Source organism: Cuculus canorus, chromosome 2, assembly GCF_017976375.1.
Source record: "Cuculus canorus isolate bCucCan1 chromosome 2, bCucCan1.pri, whole genome shotgun sequence".
In the NCBI taxonomy this organism is placed as follows: domain Eukaryota; kingdom Metazoa; phylum Chordata; class Aves; order Cuculiformes; family Cuculidae; genus Cuculus; species Cuculus canorus.
In genome coordinates, this window is record NC_071402.1 from 2,641,321 (window position 1) to 2,657,599 (window position 16,279).

At 48.8% G+C, this 16,279-nt stretch overlaps 1 protein-coding gene across 2 annotated transcripts in view; it reads right to left on the minus strand.

The window, feature by feature from the left end:
• The window catches only part of RHPN1 (rhophilin Rho GTPase binding protein 1), a 40,686-nt gene extending 32,763 nt beyond the window's left edge, over positions 1-7,923 (minus strand). For both annotated transcript variants that reach the window (XM_054059747.1, XM_009566224.2), the window contains exon 1: positions 6,687-7,923. In XM_054059747.1, the coding sequence (XP_053915722.1) occupies positions 6,687-6,788 (102 nt within the window). In that variant the 5' untranslated portion in view covers positions 6,789-7,923. The remainder of the gene's footprint in view (positions 1-6,686) is intronic.
• Between the last annotated feature and the right edge of the window lie 8,356 nt (positions 7,924-16,279).

Below are 16,279 nucleotides of genomic sequence, written 5' to 3' on the forward strand. Positions count from 1 at the left end.
ACAAATTGGGGTTGGTCAGCCGGGAGAAGAGAAGGCTCCAGGGAGACCTTAGAGCAGCCTTCCAGTATATAAAGGGGGCTACAGGACAGCTATGGAGGGGCATGTTATCAGGGAGTGCAGGGAACTCAACTGAAACCCTATCTTTGCAGGGAACGCAGAATCTTTAAGGCTGGAAAAGATGTCTAAGCTTATCCTGTCCAACTATCAGCCCAACACCACCATGCTTACTAAACTATCTCCTGAAGTGCCACCTTTACATGCTTTTTGAACCTCTGCAGGGAAGGAGACTCCACCACTTCCCCAGGCAGCCTCTTCCAATGCTTCACCACTGTTTTGGTAGAGGATTTTTTCCTAATATTCAATCTAAACCTCCCTAAGCACAACTTGAGGCCATTTCCTCTCTTCCCATCATCTGTTACTCAGGAGAAGAGACCAGCACCCACCTCACCACAACATCCTTTCAGCTAGCTGTAGAAAGCAGTAAGGTCTCCCCCCAACCTCCTTTTTTCCAGGCTAAACAACCCCAGGTATGCTCCTCATAACACTTGTTCTCCAGCCCCTTTACCAGCCTTGTTGCCCTCCTCTGGACGCACTCCAGCCGCTCAATATCTTTCTTTTACTGAGGGGCCAAAACTGAACACAGGATTCAAGGTGCAGCCTCACCATATACAATGATGTAACAGTGTCGTTAACTCCAACACCTCTTCCAGTTCCAGAGCACCCATCTGGGGTGATAAATAGGGCAATCATGTGGTAAAGTTTCCTTCTATAAGCAAGTCCTTAGGGAATGTTTGTTTAGAGATAATCACCAAGCCTACTTTACACTTCACATATCCATAAGGAGAGGAAGCCTGGATATGTCTTGGGTGACAGGTCACACTTAAGAATGTTATTTGAAGCCTTGGTGCCAAAACAAGACCACCACCTCCTAGCTTTCCAAGCACTAATGACAGACCTACTCATCTGTAGGAAGAGATGGACGCCAGGAAGTCCAAAAGGCAAAGCCACCCACAAAGGGACTAACCTCTGCTCTTTCATTTCTGCTAGAAGAACAGGAGCTCTGTTGCTGGAAGCAACTGAGCAAAAGTAAAACTGAAGTGTATGACGCCATCAAATGATAACTACAAGCTGTTACGGCAACACCTGTAAGAACGGAAAACACATGCTGTCAAAGTTATAAGCAGGAGAGCAATAGCAATGCAGATCGAGTTGCTTAAGGGGCTGCTGCATCCCCATCTGGATGAACAGGTACAGAAGAGGAGCATTCCGGCAAAAGCTAGGCATGGATCTCCTTAGATAAATGAAGACAGGGTCTGTAGGTGATTGTTAAGTTACAGCTTCAATGGGTATTGGAGCTAAAGCTCCTAGACACTTACAGTAGGTGCTCCACAGCCCACCTGCTGAAGCATGGATCAGGCTGTGCCAACCCCAAGACCAGCAGTAGCCACAGAACAGTTACCACTAGGGCTTCTGCCAATTAGAGTGGCTGGAGAGGGGCCACAGAACAGCAGAAGACACTAAAGAAGTTTGTGAATTTGATGTAGACATCCACAAGACAGCAGTGGTCAAATGAGTGATCATCCTAGCCAGCCCCACCACCAAGAAGACACCTTTCACTTCCACAAGGACAGGTGCAAGGCAGTGCAATAAAGTATGAGCCTTCCAGTACGTGAAGGGGCTCCAGGAAAGCTGGGGAAGGACTTTTTCCAAGGGTCTGGAGTGATACAACAAAGTGGAATAGCTTTAAGTTGGAAGGGAGAAGAATTAGATTAGATGTTAGGAAGAAATTCTTCATGATGAAAGTGGTGAGACACTGGCCCAGGCTGCCCAAGCAAGTTGCGGATGACCCCTCCCTGGATGTGTTCAAGACTATGTTGGATGGAGTCTTGAGCAGCCTGGTCTAGTGGGACGTATCCCTGCCCATGGTGGGGGGGGGTGGGCAAGATCTGGACAGGCTTTGAAGTCCCTTCCAACTCAAACCATTCTATGATCATTTTGTTTTAATTTGTTTATAAACAATCTCCCCCAGGGAACAGACAGCTTATTGCTTTTTTTTAAGGGAGGGAGTCAAAACGCATGATGAGTGTTACTATCCAAACCTTCCCCAGGAAAGGAAGAGGACACGGTTGAACTCTTCTGTTGTACAAACTGTTGGGATTTCATTCATTTGACATCTCCAGGTCTGCCTTGTTCCCTCCTTACACCAACCAGTTGCTGAGTTTGGTTCCTCAGGGCATAAATGCACACTTGAGACAAAACAGGAGGGGCTTTCCTGGAGTCTGCCTCCCTGTGATTCACCTCCACCTCATCTCCTCTAGCCCTAGAAGTTCCCACCTCAGGATGAACTTCTATACACAGAGAGGATTGGTAATCCAAGTAAAATAAACTAAAAAGCCTTTGGAGCCAGAAGTAAAGCCAAGCTATGCTACAAAACAGGCCTAAGGAATCTCCATTTGACACCTGATAACCAAGGGCTCCAGACAGACCCACAGCAACCTTTGGACATCATGAGTCATCCCATCAGAAAACCATCCTCTCATGATTGGGAATTTCTTTAGGTAGGACCAGAATTCGCGGCCAATGCCAAAGCTCTGCCAGTGCTGGACTGGGTTTGGTGCTAACCCTAAAGGTCCCCAGCCTTCAGAGTTGTCTGCTTAGCAAGCTCCAGGTTGGCGCTCCTACACCATTCACCACCAAGCCAACATTTCCAGCACTACCAGTCTGTGCCTACAAAGCAGTTAAGGAAAACAGCACATGAAGCACAAGGTGCTAAAGCATCAGGAAACCAGATTACTTGTGCCCAGGAAGCCTTCAACCCCAGCAAGGATGGTGAACGAAGAGCTGAAGATCAGTGCTTGGGAGGGTCAAGCACCATGCGTAATTCAGGCAGAGGTGGTCAGCTCCGTTAGAGCAGGTCAAGTTCAAGCTGTTTTTGCTCTCCACTAATTCACCCGACTGGAACCAAGACATGCTCCAGAATATCAACATTTGCTCTGTAGAAAAATCTAGAGCAAAATATCTGTTCAGAGACAAGTAACAGCCAAAATCAGCAATTTCCACAGCTCCGGGAAGTACTGACATGAAAGCCACCACAGCCATTAATAGACTCTTATAATGGTTTGGGTTGGAAGGGACCTTAAAGACCATCCAGTTTCAACCCTCCTGCCATGGGCAGGACACCTTTTGCTGCATCAGGTTGCTCAAAGTGTCACCCAACCTGGTCTTGAACACTTCCAGGTATGAGTCATCTATGAATTCTCTGGGCAACATGTTCCAGTGTCTCACAGTAAACAGTTTCTTCCCAAAATCTCATCTCAATCTCCCCTCTTTCAGTTTAAAACCATTCCCCATTGTACTGTCCCTGTATCCCCTGATAAAGGGCCCCTACAGCTTTCCTGGAGGCCCTTTCAGCACTGGAAGGTGCTCTTAGGTCTCCCTGGAGCCTCCTCTTCTCAAGGCCCAACTCTCTCAGCCTATCCTTGTATGGGAGGTGCTTCAGGCTATCCTCATGGCCTCCTCTGGACTCACTCTGATAGATCCACATTCTTCCTGTGCAGCGGACTCCAGAACTGAATGCAGGGCTCCAGGTGAGGTCTCACAAGAGACAAGTAGAGGGGCAGAATCCCCTCCCTCACCCTGCTGGTCACACTTATGATGCAGCCCAGGACACAGTTGGCTATTGTACAGTAACAGAAGTACCCTTGCTCCACGACCCCAGCCCTGCGTGTTAAGCACACGATCTCCAGGTAAAACCTCAACCCTACAGGTTTTACCCAGTAAATGCTTCCAATAACGTCTCCCGTTCAAAATAATCCCAGGCAGGTACTTCTTTTCATCCACTCACAATAGTATTTCCTAAAACAGAAATTTTTGTCCCATCAAAAATGAACGTCTTCAAGCACACAGATGATCGACAGTTGCTGTAGAAATAGGGTAACCAGGGCATTAAGCTCTTGGCACCTTTTTTATTTCAAAAACCACACTGGTCTGAAAGCTATTTTGATAGAGTCAGAGCTGTCAACTGGAATTATTATTCCTCATCACAACACAAGTTTTTGAGTCAGGCCAGCACAGGACAAGTGGCCAAGTGACCCTGGTTTAGCAGCATTAGCCTGTGGGATTGAGAGCAAAACAAAAGCCAGAAAATCATTCCACACACAAAAGCAGGCTTGAAAACTCTCCTTGTAAAAAAATATTATTGATAATTTCCTTCTCCCAGCCAAGGGCATTTCAGAAAGAAATATGGGCTGTTACTACAAGAGGTCACAACAAAGGCTTCTGCTCCCTGGACATCTATTTATACATAGAAGTCCCTATCACGAAACTAATCTCATGAAGCACTCCGGTTGCAAGCTGGTTTTCTGTGGGAGACATTACCAGCTAAAACCTCTAAAACCTTTTATTGAGAATATGGTTACATCACACAGCCTTTTAACAAATGAGGGGAGGATTAAGGTTTTAAATTTCCCAGCAAAGTGCCCTTGCTGTTGGCTAATGTATTCAGCAAGAGGAAGGAACAATAAAACCCGGGGAAAAGTAAAAACATGGGGGACTGGGGGTTTCTAAACAGCAAAATCTGCAGTTAGAGCTTGGATTTTAGGAGTGTGAAAGTGCTCCAGGGAGGTGGGGGAGGCACAGGGGTGTCTGTGCATCATGAGAGCCAGGGCAGGGAGCCAGCAGGAAACAGATGTATTAAATCTTTAGCCCTGGTACGTGAATCCTGGCAAAATAAATGGAAGAAAAAAGGAAAACATCAACATCGCAGTGGTGTTTGGAATCCCCTGCAAGAAAGTAAAAGCACAGTGGCCACATCCACAGCCCCTGATACTATCAAGCGGAAATATAAACACAACTGGAAGAGGCTAGATTGATAGCTGCTTCTTAAAAAAACCCTGCTATTATTAATAGGCAATCTAATCAGGTGTTTTGTTTTAATTAACAAAAGTAATCATGTTATGACAGATGTTGCATATCCCCTGCCAGTTCCTTCCGTCAAAGCTTTCTTTGCAGTATTTTCCTCTGTTGTTCTACCATCCAGTAGATCCAAACAGATCATAGAAGGGAAACAGTGCATCCATATGCAGATTAAATTGGAAAACCCCTCCTGTTAATCATCTTTCCGAAGCAGCACCTGCCATTTCAACAAGGTAAACTCCAACCTGGTTTAAGGTTGCAACCACTTTGGCTACAGAGGCCAGGCTCAAGTGACTTGAGATCAGATTGATCTTGTTCAGCCAAGGTTGCGATCTCAGCCCTCACTCAGGAGGAAAAAAAACATCACTACAGCCTGCTCAAGCTCTGCTTTTTCACTTGTTGGGTTTTTTGGGAGTGGGTTGGTTTGGTTTTTGCCGAAGGGCTGCAGAAAGGCAGCGCCTCTGTTGAAAAACAAGTTTTGAAAGTTATAGACTTGCGAGATCAGGTTACAGGGTGAATTCACTGCAGGTTCATAAAGCCAGCTCCCAGGGGATGGTCCTAACAAGAAATGCACTTAAACAGCCTCAAAAAAACTAATGTTTACTCATCTTTTCTTGCAATGAGCTCTTTAAAGCCTCCTCAATCCCAGGAGCGTGTGTTCACACCCAACAGATAGCAAGGAACGTCGAGCAGCAGGGCTGGTGGCAACCCAAGGACAATGCCCATTGGTTTCACCCCACTGTTATTAATTAAACAAGTGACGCTAGCAGAACTATCGGCCCCCTCTCACACACATGGCTGGGCAGCCGTTGTATCAACTTGTTTATAGAACCATTAGGGTTAGAAGGGACCTTAAAACCCATCCAGTTCCACTCCTGTGCTATGGGCAGGGACACCTTCCACTGGATCAGGTTGCTTCAAGCCTCATCCAACCTGGCCTTGACCACCACCAAGGAGCACTCATGACTTTTTTGGGCAACATCTTCCAGTACCTCACCACCTTCACAGGAAAGAAAGGCTTTCCTGAGCCCTGCGTTGCTCTGGTGGTCTCACGATCTGGTAATTTAGCATCAGCCTAAAGGAACTAATAGAAAAGGGCCAAAAATCTTTCCATTGCAGAAACATTGCCTACAGGATCACAGAATCAAACGGTCTGGGTTGGAAGGAACCTCAAAGCCCATCCAATTTCAAACTCCCTGCCATGGGCAGGGACATCTCCCACTGGATCAGGTTGCTCAGAGCGTCATCCCACCTGGTCTCGAACACCTCAAGAGATGGGGCATCATCTTGCTGGCATGCTTCTCTTCTGGGAGCTGCCCACAAAGCAACACCCTGCCCGGTACCTTCCTTCAACAGTGAGTAGGGGGACAGGTAGGGCTTGGCTGAAATATCTTCCTATGCATTGGATGGAGAAATTGTCAAAATATAGCAGAACTTGTTTAAAAAGGAGTCACTAGGAAGCTTGTAGGTAGAACCAGTAGAGGAAGATGAGAAGTGTGGAGCTGAAGAGATAAGCTACCAGACAGTTGAGTAGGGCTGCTTATGGATGAGCTACTGGAGAGGTTTCCATCACACAATATGCTCTTCCCCAACCAGCTCCCTGACATGTCCTGACACTCCCATCATTGTTTGATGGCCAAGATTGACCTGTACCCCCACCCACAGGAACCATCACCCTCATGGTGCAGACAGGGACACCCTGCCTCATGGAGCATCCATTGGGTGCTTTGCCATCCTGCCCCCACCCACGGCACCCCACCATTGTGCCTCACCTTCCGGGTGCTGCTGCTCTTCAGGGCTTGCAGGAGGACGAGGCTAGCATCCCCGTCCCCCTCCCCACTGTCAGCCAGGCTCTCCTCCTCGGGGGGCATCATTTCCAGGGGCGCAGCATTCACAGGCTGAGAGGGCTGGGCCCGCAGCTGGTGGCTCCTGCTTGACCCCACAAGGTGGCTCTGGGGTTTGGTGTCCCCTCCTTGGGCTGCTCTAGTTCTACTTGCCTGGTCCCACAACTTGCTAGCCCCAAGGGGCTTTGGAGCCCAGTCCTGTCCTGGATAGGGGCTTAAACACCTACTAACCCCTGCTTTCTCATATTGCAATCTCCCCTGCCCCTAACATCTGGCTAGGTAATCCACAGCTGGCTTCTCCCTTTGCAGAACTACCCCAGCTGGGGGGGAAGCCCTAAACCCCCTTTGCAGGCTAAACTAGGGCAGATCCTCTTACAGAGCTACCTCAAATTTGGGGGTGTAAGCCCCCACAGGCTTCTTCGCAAGAGCTGCTCCAAATGTCGGGGGTGTAAACCCCCCCCAAATGGGGGGGGTCAGACCCCCTCAGACCTCCCTGCAAGAGCTACCCCAAATGGGACAGGGGTGTAACCCCCCCTAAACCCTATAAACAGGGGGCAAACCTCCACAGACCCCTTTACAAAAGCTACCCCAGACTTAAGAGTGGTGTCAGCCCCTCCCAATCCCCCAAAAAGGAGATCAGACCCCCTCAGACCCCTTTGCAAGAGGTACCCCAAACACAAGGAGGTCAGACCTTCCCAGACCCCCTTCCAAGGCCTACTCCAGATGGGGAGAGGGGAAGTCAAACCCCCTTAAGCCTCCCCAAAAAAGGAGAGCTACCCCAGATGAGGAAGGGGATGTAAACACCCCTAGACTCCACGAATGTGGGGCAGACCCCTTGCAAGAACTACCCCAAATGAGGAAGGGGAGGTCAAACCTTCCCAGACCGCTTTCCAAGTTCTACCCTAAATAGGGAGTGGCGTGTAAACACCCCTAGACCCCAAAAACACGGGGCACACCCCTTGCAAGAACTACCCCAAACGGGGTGGGGGAGGTTAGACCCCTCTGAACCCCCCCAAATGGAGGAGCAGCCTCCCAGACAGGGTTAAACCCCCCTTGCAAAACCCCAGACAGGCGTAAATCTTCCCCTCCCGAGCTCCCCTGCAAAGTTGCCCCAGCTCGGGGCAAATCACACACCTCTACAAACCGCTCCCCCTCCGAATACCGAGTGCCCCCTCTCACCCCTCGCTGCCCCCGCTCACCGCTGCCCGCCCGGAGCCGCGCGGGGCATAAGGAGGGCGGGTGGGCGGGGCTAGGAGACGCTTCAGCCAATGGAAAAGCAGGACGGCGCTGAGCGGCGGCGGCGCCGACCAATGGAAGGGCGGGGCTGGGAGGGGCTGGGGAGGAACGGAGCGGCTCGGGGAGGTGCTGTTGCCCGTAGCAACGGGGGGAATTAGAACGCCGGTGACGTCACGAAGGGGCGGGGCCTCCTCTATCGAATCCACAGCCAGTAGAGAATCAGAGTCATATAATAGTTTGGGTTTGAAGGAGCCTTAAAGATCATCTAGTTCCAGCCCCCCTGCCATGGGCAGGGACATCCCACTAAATCAGGCTGCCCAAGGCCCCATCCAACCCAGCCTTGAACACCTTCAGGGATGGGGCAGCCACATATTCTGTAGGCAACCAATTCCAGTGTCTCACCACTCTCATGGTGAAGAAATTCTTCCTAGTGTCCAGTCTAAATCTGCCCCTCTCCATCTTATATCCGTTACCCCTCGACCTATCACCACAAGCCTTTTTGAATAGTCCCTCCCCATATTTCTAATAGCCCCTTTCAGGTACTGGAAGGTCAATAGAAATCTCCTCTGAGACTTCTCTTCTCGAGGCTGAACAACCCCAACTCTCTCAGCCTGTCCTCGTATGGAAGGTGCTCCAGCCCTCTGATCATCTTCGTAGCCCTCCTCTGGACACATACCAACAGTTCCATATCCTTCTTACATTGAGCATTCCAGAACTGGACTCAATACTCCAGATGAGGTCTTGCAAGAGAGAAATAGAGGGGCGGAATCACCTTCCTTGCCCTGCTGGCCACGCTTCTTTTGATGCAGCCCAGGATACAGTTGGCCTTCTGAGCTGCAAGCGCACATTGCTGGCTCATGTCGAGCTTCTCATTGACCAGCATCCCAAGTCCTTCTCTGCAGGGCAGCTCTGATTCTCGTCATCCCTCATCGTGTACTGAAATCAGAGGTTGCCCTGACTCAGGTGTAGGACCGTGCACTTGAAAGGTCCACATCCAACCAACTGTTCCCATCCAACCAACCATCCCCATCCAAACCACATATGTGTCCCCCCTTCATTCCTTACAAATCCTGCATCCTCCTCCCCTGCATCCCATCCCCATGTGCAACATCTGGGCTGATGTGGCAGTGGGGGTTGCATTACTTTGGTGTCTCCTAACCTGGTAATTTCGAATCAACCCAAAGGAACTCTAAGAAAAAGGCCCCATATCTCCCTTTCTATTGCAGAAACACTGTCTACAGGATCATAGAATCATGGAAGGGTTTGAGTTGGAAAGGACCTTACAGCCCATCTAATTCCAACTCCCTTGCAATGGGCAATGACACCTTCTTGTGGATCAGGTTGCTCAAAGCCTCATCCAACCTGGCCTTGAACACATCCATGCATGGGATCTGGGGGTTCTGGTTAAATGTAAGTTAGAATGATAGAATCATGGAATGGTTTGGGCTGGAAAGGACCTCAAAGCCCATCCAATTCCAATCCCCTCCAATACCTCCTACCGGATCAGGTTGCTCAAAGCCTCATCCTCCAGTGATGGGGCATGCACAACTTCTCTGGGCAACCTGGACCAGTGTCTCACCACCCTCACAGGGAAGAATTTCTTCCTAATATGTCATCTCAATCTTCCCTCTTTTAGCATAAAACCATTCCCCCTTGTCCTATCCCTGCACTCCCTGATCAAGAGCTCCTTCCCAGCTTTCCTGGAGCCCCTTTCAGTACTGGAAGCTGCTCTAAGGTCTCCCCAAAGCCTTCTCTTCTCCAAGCTGAACAACCCCAACTCTCTCAGCCTCTCCTCATATGGGAGGTACTCCAGCCCTCGTATCATCCTCATAGCCTCCACTTGACTTACTCCAACAGATCCATGTCATTCCTGTGCTGAGGACACCAGAACTGAACACAGGATTCCAGGTGGGGTCTCACAAGAGCGGAGTAGAGGGGCACAATTCCCTTCCTCAACCCGCTGGTCCCACTTCTTTTGATGCAGCCCATGAAACGGTGTGAAATTGTTCCAGACCAGGTTGGTTGAGGCTTTGAGCAACCTTATCCAGTGGGAAATGTCCCTGTCCTTGGCAGGGGGATGGAACTGGATGGGCTTTGAGGTCCCTTCCGACCTAAACCATTCTGTGATTCTACACCCATAAAATAAGAGCAGGACTGGGCAACAGTGTTAAAGCTGGCAATTTTTTATGGAAAAACGTCCAGGGGTTGGAAAAATCCAATTCCCAAAGTGTGCACAGGAGACTCTAACGTGAGAAACACCAGACATGGAGATGCTGAGCTGGCTTGTCATTGACATCTCTAACCACGGAAAGGTTCCTTAGTTTTTACCAGCACTTGGCTTTGTTTCTGTAATAAAGTCAATGAGCCCGCGGCTGTGCATCATGAGTCCTGCTCACGGCAATAGGGCACAGGGAACCCCATGCAGATTCAGCTGTTAAATGAGGGGAACAAAAATTAGCCTGGCATACATTAAACATTTTATATTGCATGAATTTATTTTACAACTGCCTGAATATATTAAACCATTTCCACCTTTCCCAGACAATATTTCCTTATTGGGTCTTCCAGGATTGTGCGTGATTGCAGTCAAAGTACTACGTTAAGAAAGACTTTTCTGTTCCTCCTGGATGTCCTAATCTGAAAAGAGCTGTTGGACTACAAAAGCAAAATAGCAATGCTTTTCTGGGTGAATATCATAGTGGTTTGCAAAGAAAAGGGCTTTAACCATGTGGCCGCAATCGTCTGCGCATCAGGGAGCACCTAGGAAAATGTCTTTATTCTTCTGTTGATGTTATTCTTCTGTCTTTATTCTTCCACCTGATTGTGATGGACAGCTTGTGGGATATTTTGATTGATACGGCCCTTGACAGTCCACCATGGGGTCACCAAACCATCTAGGAAACCCATCTGCCATTTGTATTTCTCCAAGGACAAGCCAGAGCTCTTTTGAGGTCCATATTTCCCTACTGCAAAGTCCTGGATGGAACCATCTGACTCCCATCTACCTCACTGCAAAGAGTGTCCTCTTCTTATTAAGAGCTTTAAGCCAGGTTTTGTTTAGGTAGGAAGTATAGGCAAACAGGAGAAGGTCTAGGCAAGGAGGGGTTCATCCCAACTCACTCACCTTGCAAACTCCATAATTACCCAATGTGGACATCTCACCTGGAGTGAAGAGCTTGGGAAAAACCTTCACCAAGCATCAAGGCTGAATAAATGGAAGGTGAAAATGGAAGAAATCCAAACATACATTGGTCCCTGACTTGGGAGAAGGCAGCCAAGAGGGAACAAGCCCTGGCATGACATCATCCTCTCCTGCTCCCTGCCTCGGGGCCGGCTCCCATCCCTTGACAACTTTTACTCATCCAGCAAGAAAAGTGGCTTGGATGCTTTTTCTCCAGGTGAGGAGAGGATCAAAGAGGCTTTCCTGGAGCCAGCCCTACCTCCGGGGGTTTCCGCTCCCAGCCGTGAACTGGGCAGCACCTTCCCAGGGGAAAGCTTGGCCCCGCTACTCACCATGGCTGGGGATCTCAGCATGGGGCAATGCCTTATTTTGCCCCAAACTCCAGTATTTCTGGGGAAAGCCCAAGTTTCTTCATAGTTTGTAAAGCCTCTGCGGACCCTTTGAACCAACACCTTCCCAAGTTTACCATCATAGAATCATAGAATGGTTTAGGTTGGAAGGGACATCAAAGATCATCCAGTTTCAACCTCCCTGATGTGGGCAGAGACACTTTCCACTGGATTGGGTTGCTCAAGACCCCATCCAACCTGGTCCTGAACACTACCAGGGATGGGGCATTCACAGCTTCCCTGGGCAACCTGCTCTAGTGTCTCATCACCCTCACAGGGAAGAATTTCTTCCTAACTTATAATCTAAATCTTCTCTCCTCCAATTCACACAACTGCCATTTCCACCCTTGATGGTTGAGACTGTTTTGAGGCTCAGCTGCAATGAGGTGCTTGATGGCAACATAGGCAGGTGAAAGCAATAGACTCACTGCATGAATAGGGCTGGAGAGGGGTGGGATGGGCGAGTCGTTCAGGATGGGGGTTATGGGTAGTGGTATAGAGCATCCTGTGGGTTCCAGTCTCTACGCCCAGAGCCTAGGCTCAATGATGTCTCCAAATCCAACTGTGGGACTCTGATGGACAAGAAGCAGCTGAGAAAGGCTGGATTTTGGGACGCATTTAGTCACAAAATTGAAGAGAAGATATCTCCTGGAAGGTGGATTTCTATGAATTTAAGAGAATGTGTTTGGCTCAATCCTCTACCTGAGCGATGCAAAGTATTTCCCCGCACGAGGTGAACTTGCCTAGGAGATGCTAACAAAGGGTTCTCCTCAAACCTTAGCTTTTGGGCTAAAACTTCATTTCCCAGGGTGCATCTTGGGCTGGGAGCTTCCTATTAGGGCTGAGGGAGTCTTCAAATACCCTGCCTACAGGGGAGCATTGCCCTTAAGGAGGAAGTTGGGTAGGGGGTGGGGTCTTCTCCGGGCTAGGTGGCTCCGAGGAGACGTGTAATTCTGGGCTGAGTGAGCGTGGTCCCACCAGCACCTGGCAGTGTTCACGGCCTGGAGAGACTGCTAAAATATAGAGGTTTTTCAATGCGTTTTCTACTCTTTGAGAAGTTTTTGGGATGTCTTATGATGCTCTGTACCTTGTCTTTTTCTCTTTAAGAAGTCCTTTTTTTTTTTTTTCCCCCAATGGTAAACGTCCTTCATGAGTGGGGACCATGTTGTTATTGTCTGAATGTGGTCTCTATTTCATGCATTTACTGAGGCCTTGAGCTTCAAGGGGGGAACAGTGATTAGGAGGGGAGAGGGTAAGGTGTGGCTCCACCAGACTTGAGAAGGAGAGGAGAGCTGATAGCTTGATGATTGCAGCCCAGCTCCCTGCTTTTGTGGGGAAAGCCAACATTCCAATTTTCCTCTTGTTTCTTTGTTGTGTATTTCTTTTAATTATTGTTATTTTCCGTTATCCTGGCTTTCTCGGTGTAATTAGGACCTGAGTAATTCTTGCTGCATAGCCTGGAATCTTCTGAGGTTGCAAATCCAAACCCCTTCTACCTATCTGGAGTTGTGAGTCCCTATGCTATGGGGGAAGGGGGGCGTTCCTTTTATTTGAGCAGTGATTTTATTTTTGCCACCGCTGACAGCAGCTCAGGGACTGAGATCAAGTGTTTTCCTTTTGATGTTCTCCTTGGGGCCTTACTAAAGTTGAGTTTGACCTGCAAAGTTGGCCACAAACTTCAGGATTGAGCTATGGAGCAACCATGTGTTCGGCTTTTCTCTGGAAGCAAAGGTTGGGGTGCTACCAGCCATGTACTGTCTCTGTATTGTTGCAGTGACCGTCTTCAAGGACACAGCCTTAACCCCAGATTGCATTGTGAAGAGCTGATGGATGGTGGAGCCATGGAGGTCTCAAGGGCCAGTAGGGTGAAGAAGAGCAGCAGGTTCATACCGTGGGGCGTGGCAGGAGGTTTTGGGGGGCCTCCAGTGTTGTGTTATCAAGCTTTCTGCAGCTGGCCCTGTTGCACAGCTCAGATCTGAAATGGTCAGCATGCAAATGTCTCTGAATTTCTTTTTGGGAGCCCCTTTCTGGTGCTGCTGGACACAAGGGTTAAGCAGTGTGGCATCAGGTGGTGGTTTATTTCCACCACCAAGGGATTTGTTGCAGGTGTTGCCTGCTTGGCCTCAATACAATAGATTTGCTGTTGTCCTCAGGAAGCGAAAGAATGACTCAGAGAAAGGGCAAGAGGTACAAAAGGCACCCAGGGTAAAGGCTGTGAAGAAGGAGCTGGAGGAAATACCATGCACAGTGCAGGTACCAGCGAGCCCTATCCATGCCTGGGCATAGAGGTGACCCTTGTGACTGTCCCCAGTGTTTTATCCACATCAAACCCACTGTATGAAATTCCCTCTTTGCTCTCGTGAGCAGCCTCCTGTGGCAGAAGGGAGGAAGAAGAAGTTGCCCAAAGTCAAGGAGAAGCCACTACAGGAAAATATTATTAGCAGGTAACTCCTTGGCTGAATGGAGGGGCTGATGGTGACAGCCAGGGAGGTAGTAGGGGCTGAGGCTTTGTCCCTCCCATGCTGAGGTTCCACATCTGGGTTCACCCCAGATTTGTGTATAGGAGTGCTGCATCCAGCTCTGCTCTCCTTGGGCTTCTTTGATTATTAAAAAGGCTTTTTAAATTGGAAAAAAAATGGTGTTCCTTCTCTGTCTCCTTTTTGGCCAAGAAGCTCTCTAAAGCAAGAGGCTGCAGAAGGGAAAGTTCTTGGCTCGAGCCTGCAGGATGGCATCCAAGCAAAGGAGGGAGTCGCATCTGTATTGGTACGTGGTGGTCTCTGCACTGGTGGATTGAGGAGCACTCGTGTGGTTTGATTTCAAGGGAGCTGTGAGGATGGTGTCCTACAGCTTGTGGTTGCATGCAAGCCCCTAAAAGGGATCCTTTGAATGTCTTAAAGAGTGAATCTCCTGAAGCTCAGATGCATGTGGCATTGGGGTTCAATCAGTCATATTTTGGTGTTGCATCAAGAACATGAGCTGGCACTAACGGGGAGCACCAGGACACTGGCAACTCTGTCACCTCCCAAGCATGAGGCTGGGGTTGGTCTCATGCTGAAACATCCTTTTCTAAGGGATCTGGGCTTCACTGCTGCTCTTGGGATGATGTTGGACGGCACAGATCCTGGTTCCCCTGGTATTTTTCTTTGCTCATGTGAACATACTGCACTTGTCCTCTTGAGATGTAAAGCCAGCAGAGATATTTTTTGTATCCCTATGATGCCTCCAACCCTCTTTCAAACAGTGTCTGACATGTAAGCAAACTTTCCTGGATGGATATAATTGGAGCTGCAACCTTGAAACCCCCCGGGGTGCTTGTGGTCCTGGTGTTGTTGCCATTCCCTTTGTGAGCATCAGGCTTTTGCAGGCAGGCCTTTTTGGAAGGTGATGCCTCTGTGCTCTTGAATTTACCATCCTGATTTCTGATGGTTGTGAAGTCGAGAGCAGGCGTATTCCCAAGGAACAAAAGTGTGGATTGCCATAACCAACCTATAATTAAGTTGGGTTTTTCTCCCTTAATGAGTTAACCCAGCAGTTTCTCAGCAGCAGCTTTCAAAAAAAATCCCTGTGTGGTTTTGGCCTCCCTTGAAAGCCTTCGAAAGAGAAACTTGGGGAAGTAAGAATTTATATCGAGAACCTCGATACCTTGGCAAGCATTGGGTGAAGCTGGGATGGGTTTCAGGGTGCAGAGTGGCAGACGTAGCCTTATATGACCAGGAGCAGAAGAACCTGGCTTCAGCTTTGAAACAAGCTTGAAATAGTGTAATAATATTTCTAGTGGCTACTGTGGGTCAGGTCTTGGAGCTCTGAGTCCCCTCTGAGCTCATCTTCCTCTGGGTCCAGTCCCTATTTTCCCTATGCTTTGCTTTTTCTTTCTCCTTGCCCTCTGGTCACCCTTGTTGTATTTCCCACCCTCTGACTTTGTCCCCCCCTCTCTTTCCTCCTTGCCATCTGCTATAATGGCTGCTTAATCTTTGAAGGACCAAGCTGGTGGGGATGCATATAAGCTGTCATTTGATACATCTTTGTTTTGGAGCCCTCACCTCCCTTCTGCTGTCCTAGACTGGTGTCACTGATAGCAACAATGCATCTAACGAGCTTAGTGATTGAGGATAGATGATGGTTTTCTTGTTTGCTCTATAAAATACCTCTTCAGTGTTGTCAGAAGTAAGACAAGGACCTTATAAAACCTGAAATCTCTCTTAATGGCTGGAAAAATCTACAGGTTTAGGCATCTGGTTTCTAGTCAAGGTGGCTGAGGGAAGGGCAAGATGATGTCAATAGGATGTGGTACTGTGGCCTGCCTGGCTGCTATCGCAGGGACTGGGTGATTGCTTGGGAGTGATGCTGTTGTTGGGGTACCCATGCTGCTAAGCTCTCCTAGATCAACACTGTTAATATCTTTCAGGAGGAGACTGAATCAACCCTCTACCAAGAGCCATCAATGGGGCTGAAAGACTCCTCGAAGTAAGTTGAGTTACTTCCTGAATGCTTTTTGCCCACAGAACTGGAAATACGTCCTTTCCCATCTTGCCATGGGGTTGTACAGTCTTGGATTTTTCTCCTGTATCACTGAGACCACCCTACTGCTGTTGATTTCACTGGGTGGCTTGGCTACATCCTGGTGCCTTCACTGGGCAGTTTGGCTACATCCTGGTCTCTTCAGTGACCTTGAAGCTTGTCGAAACCATCACAAGTGGAATTTGAGGCCCCATTAT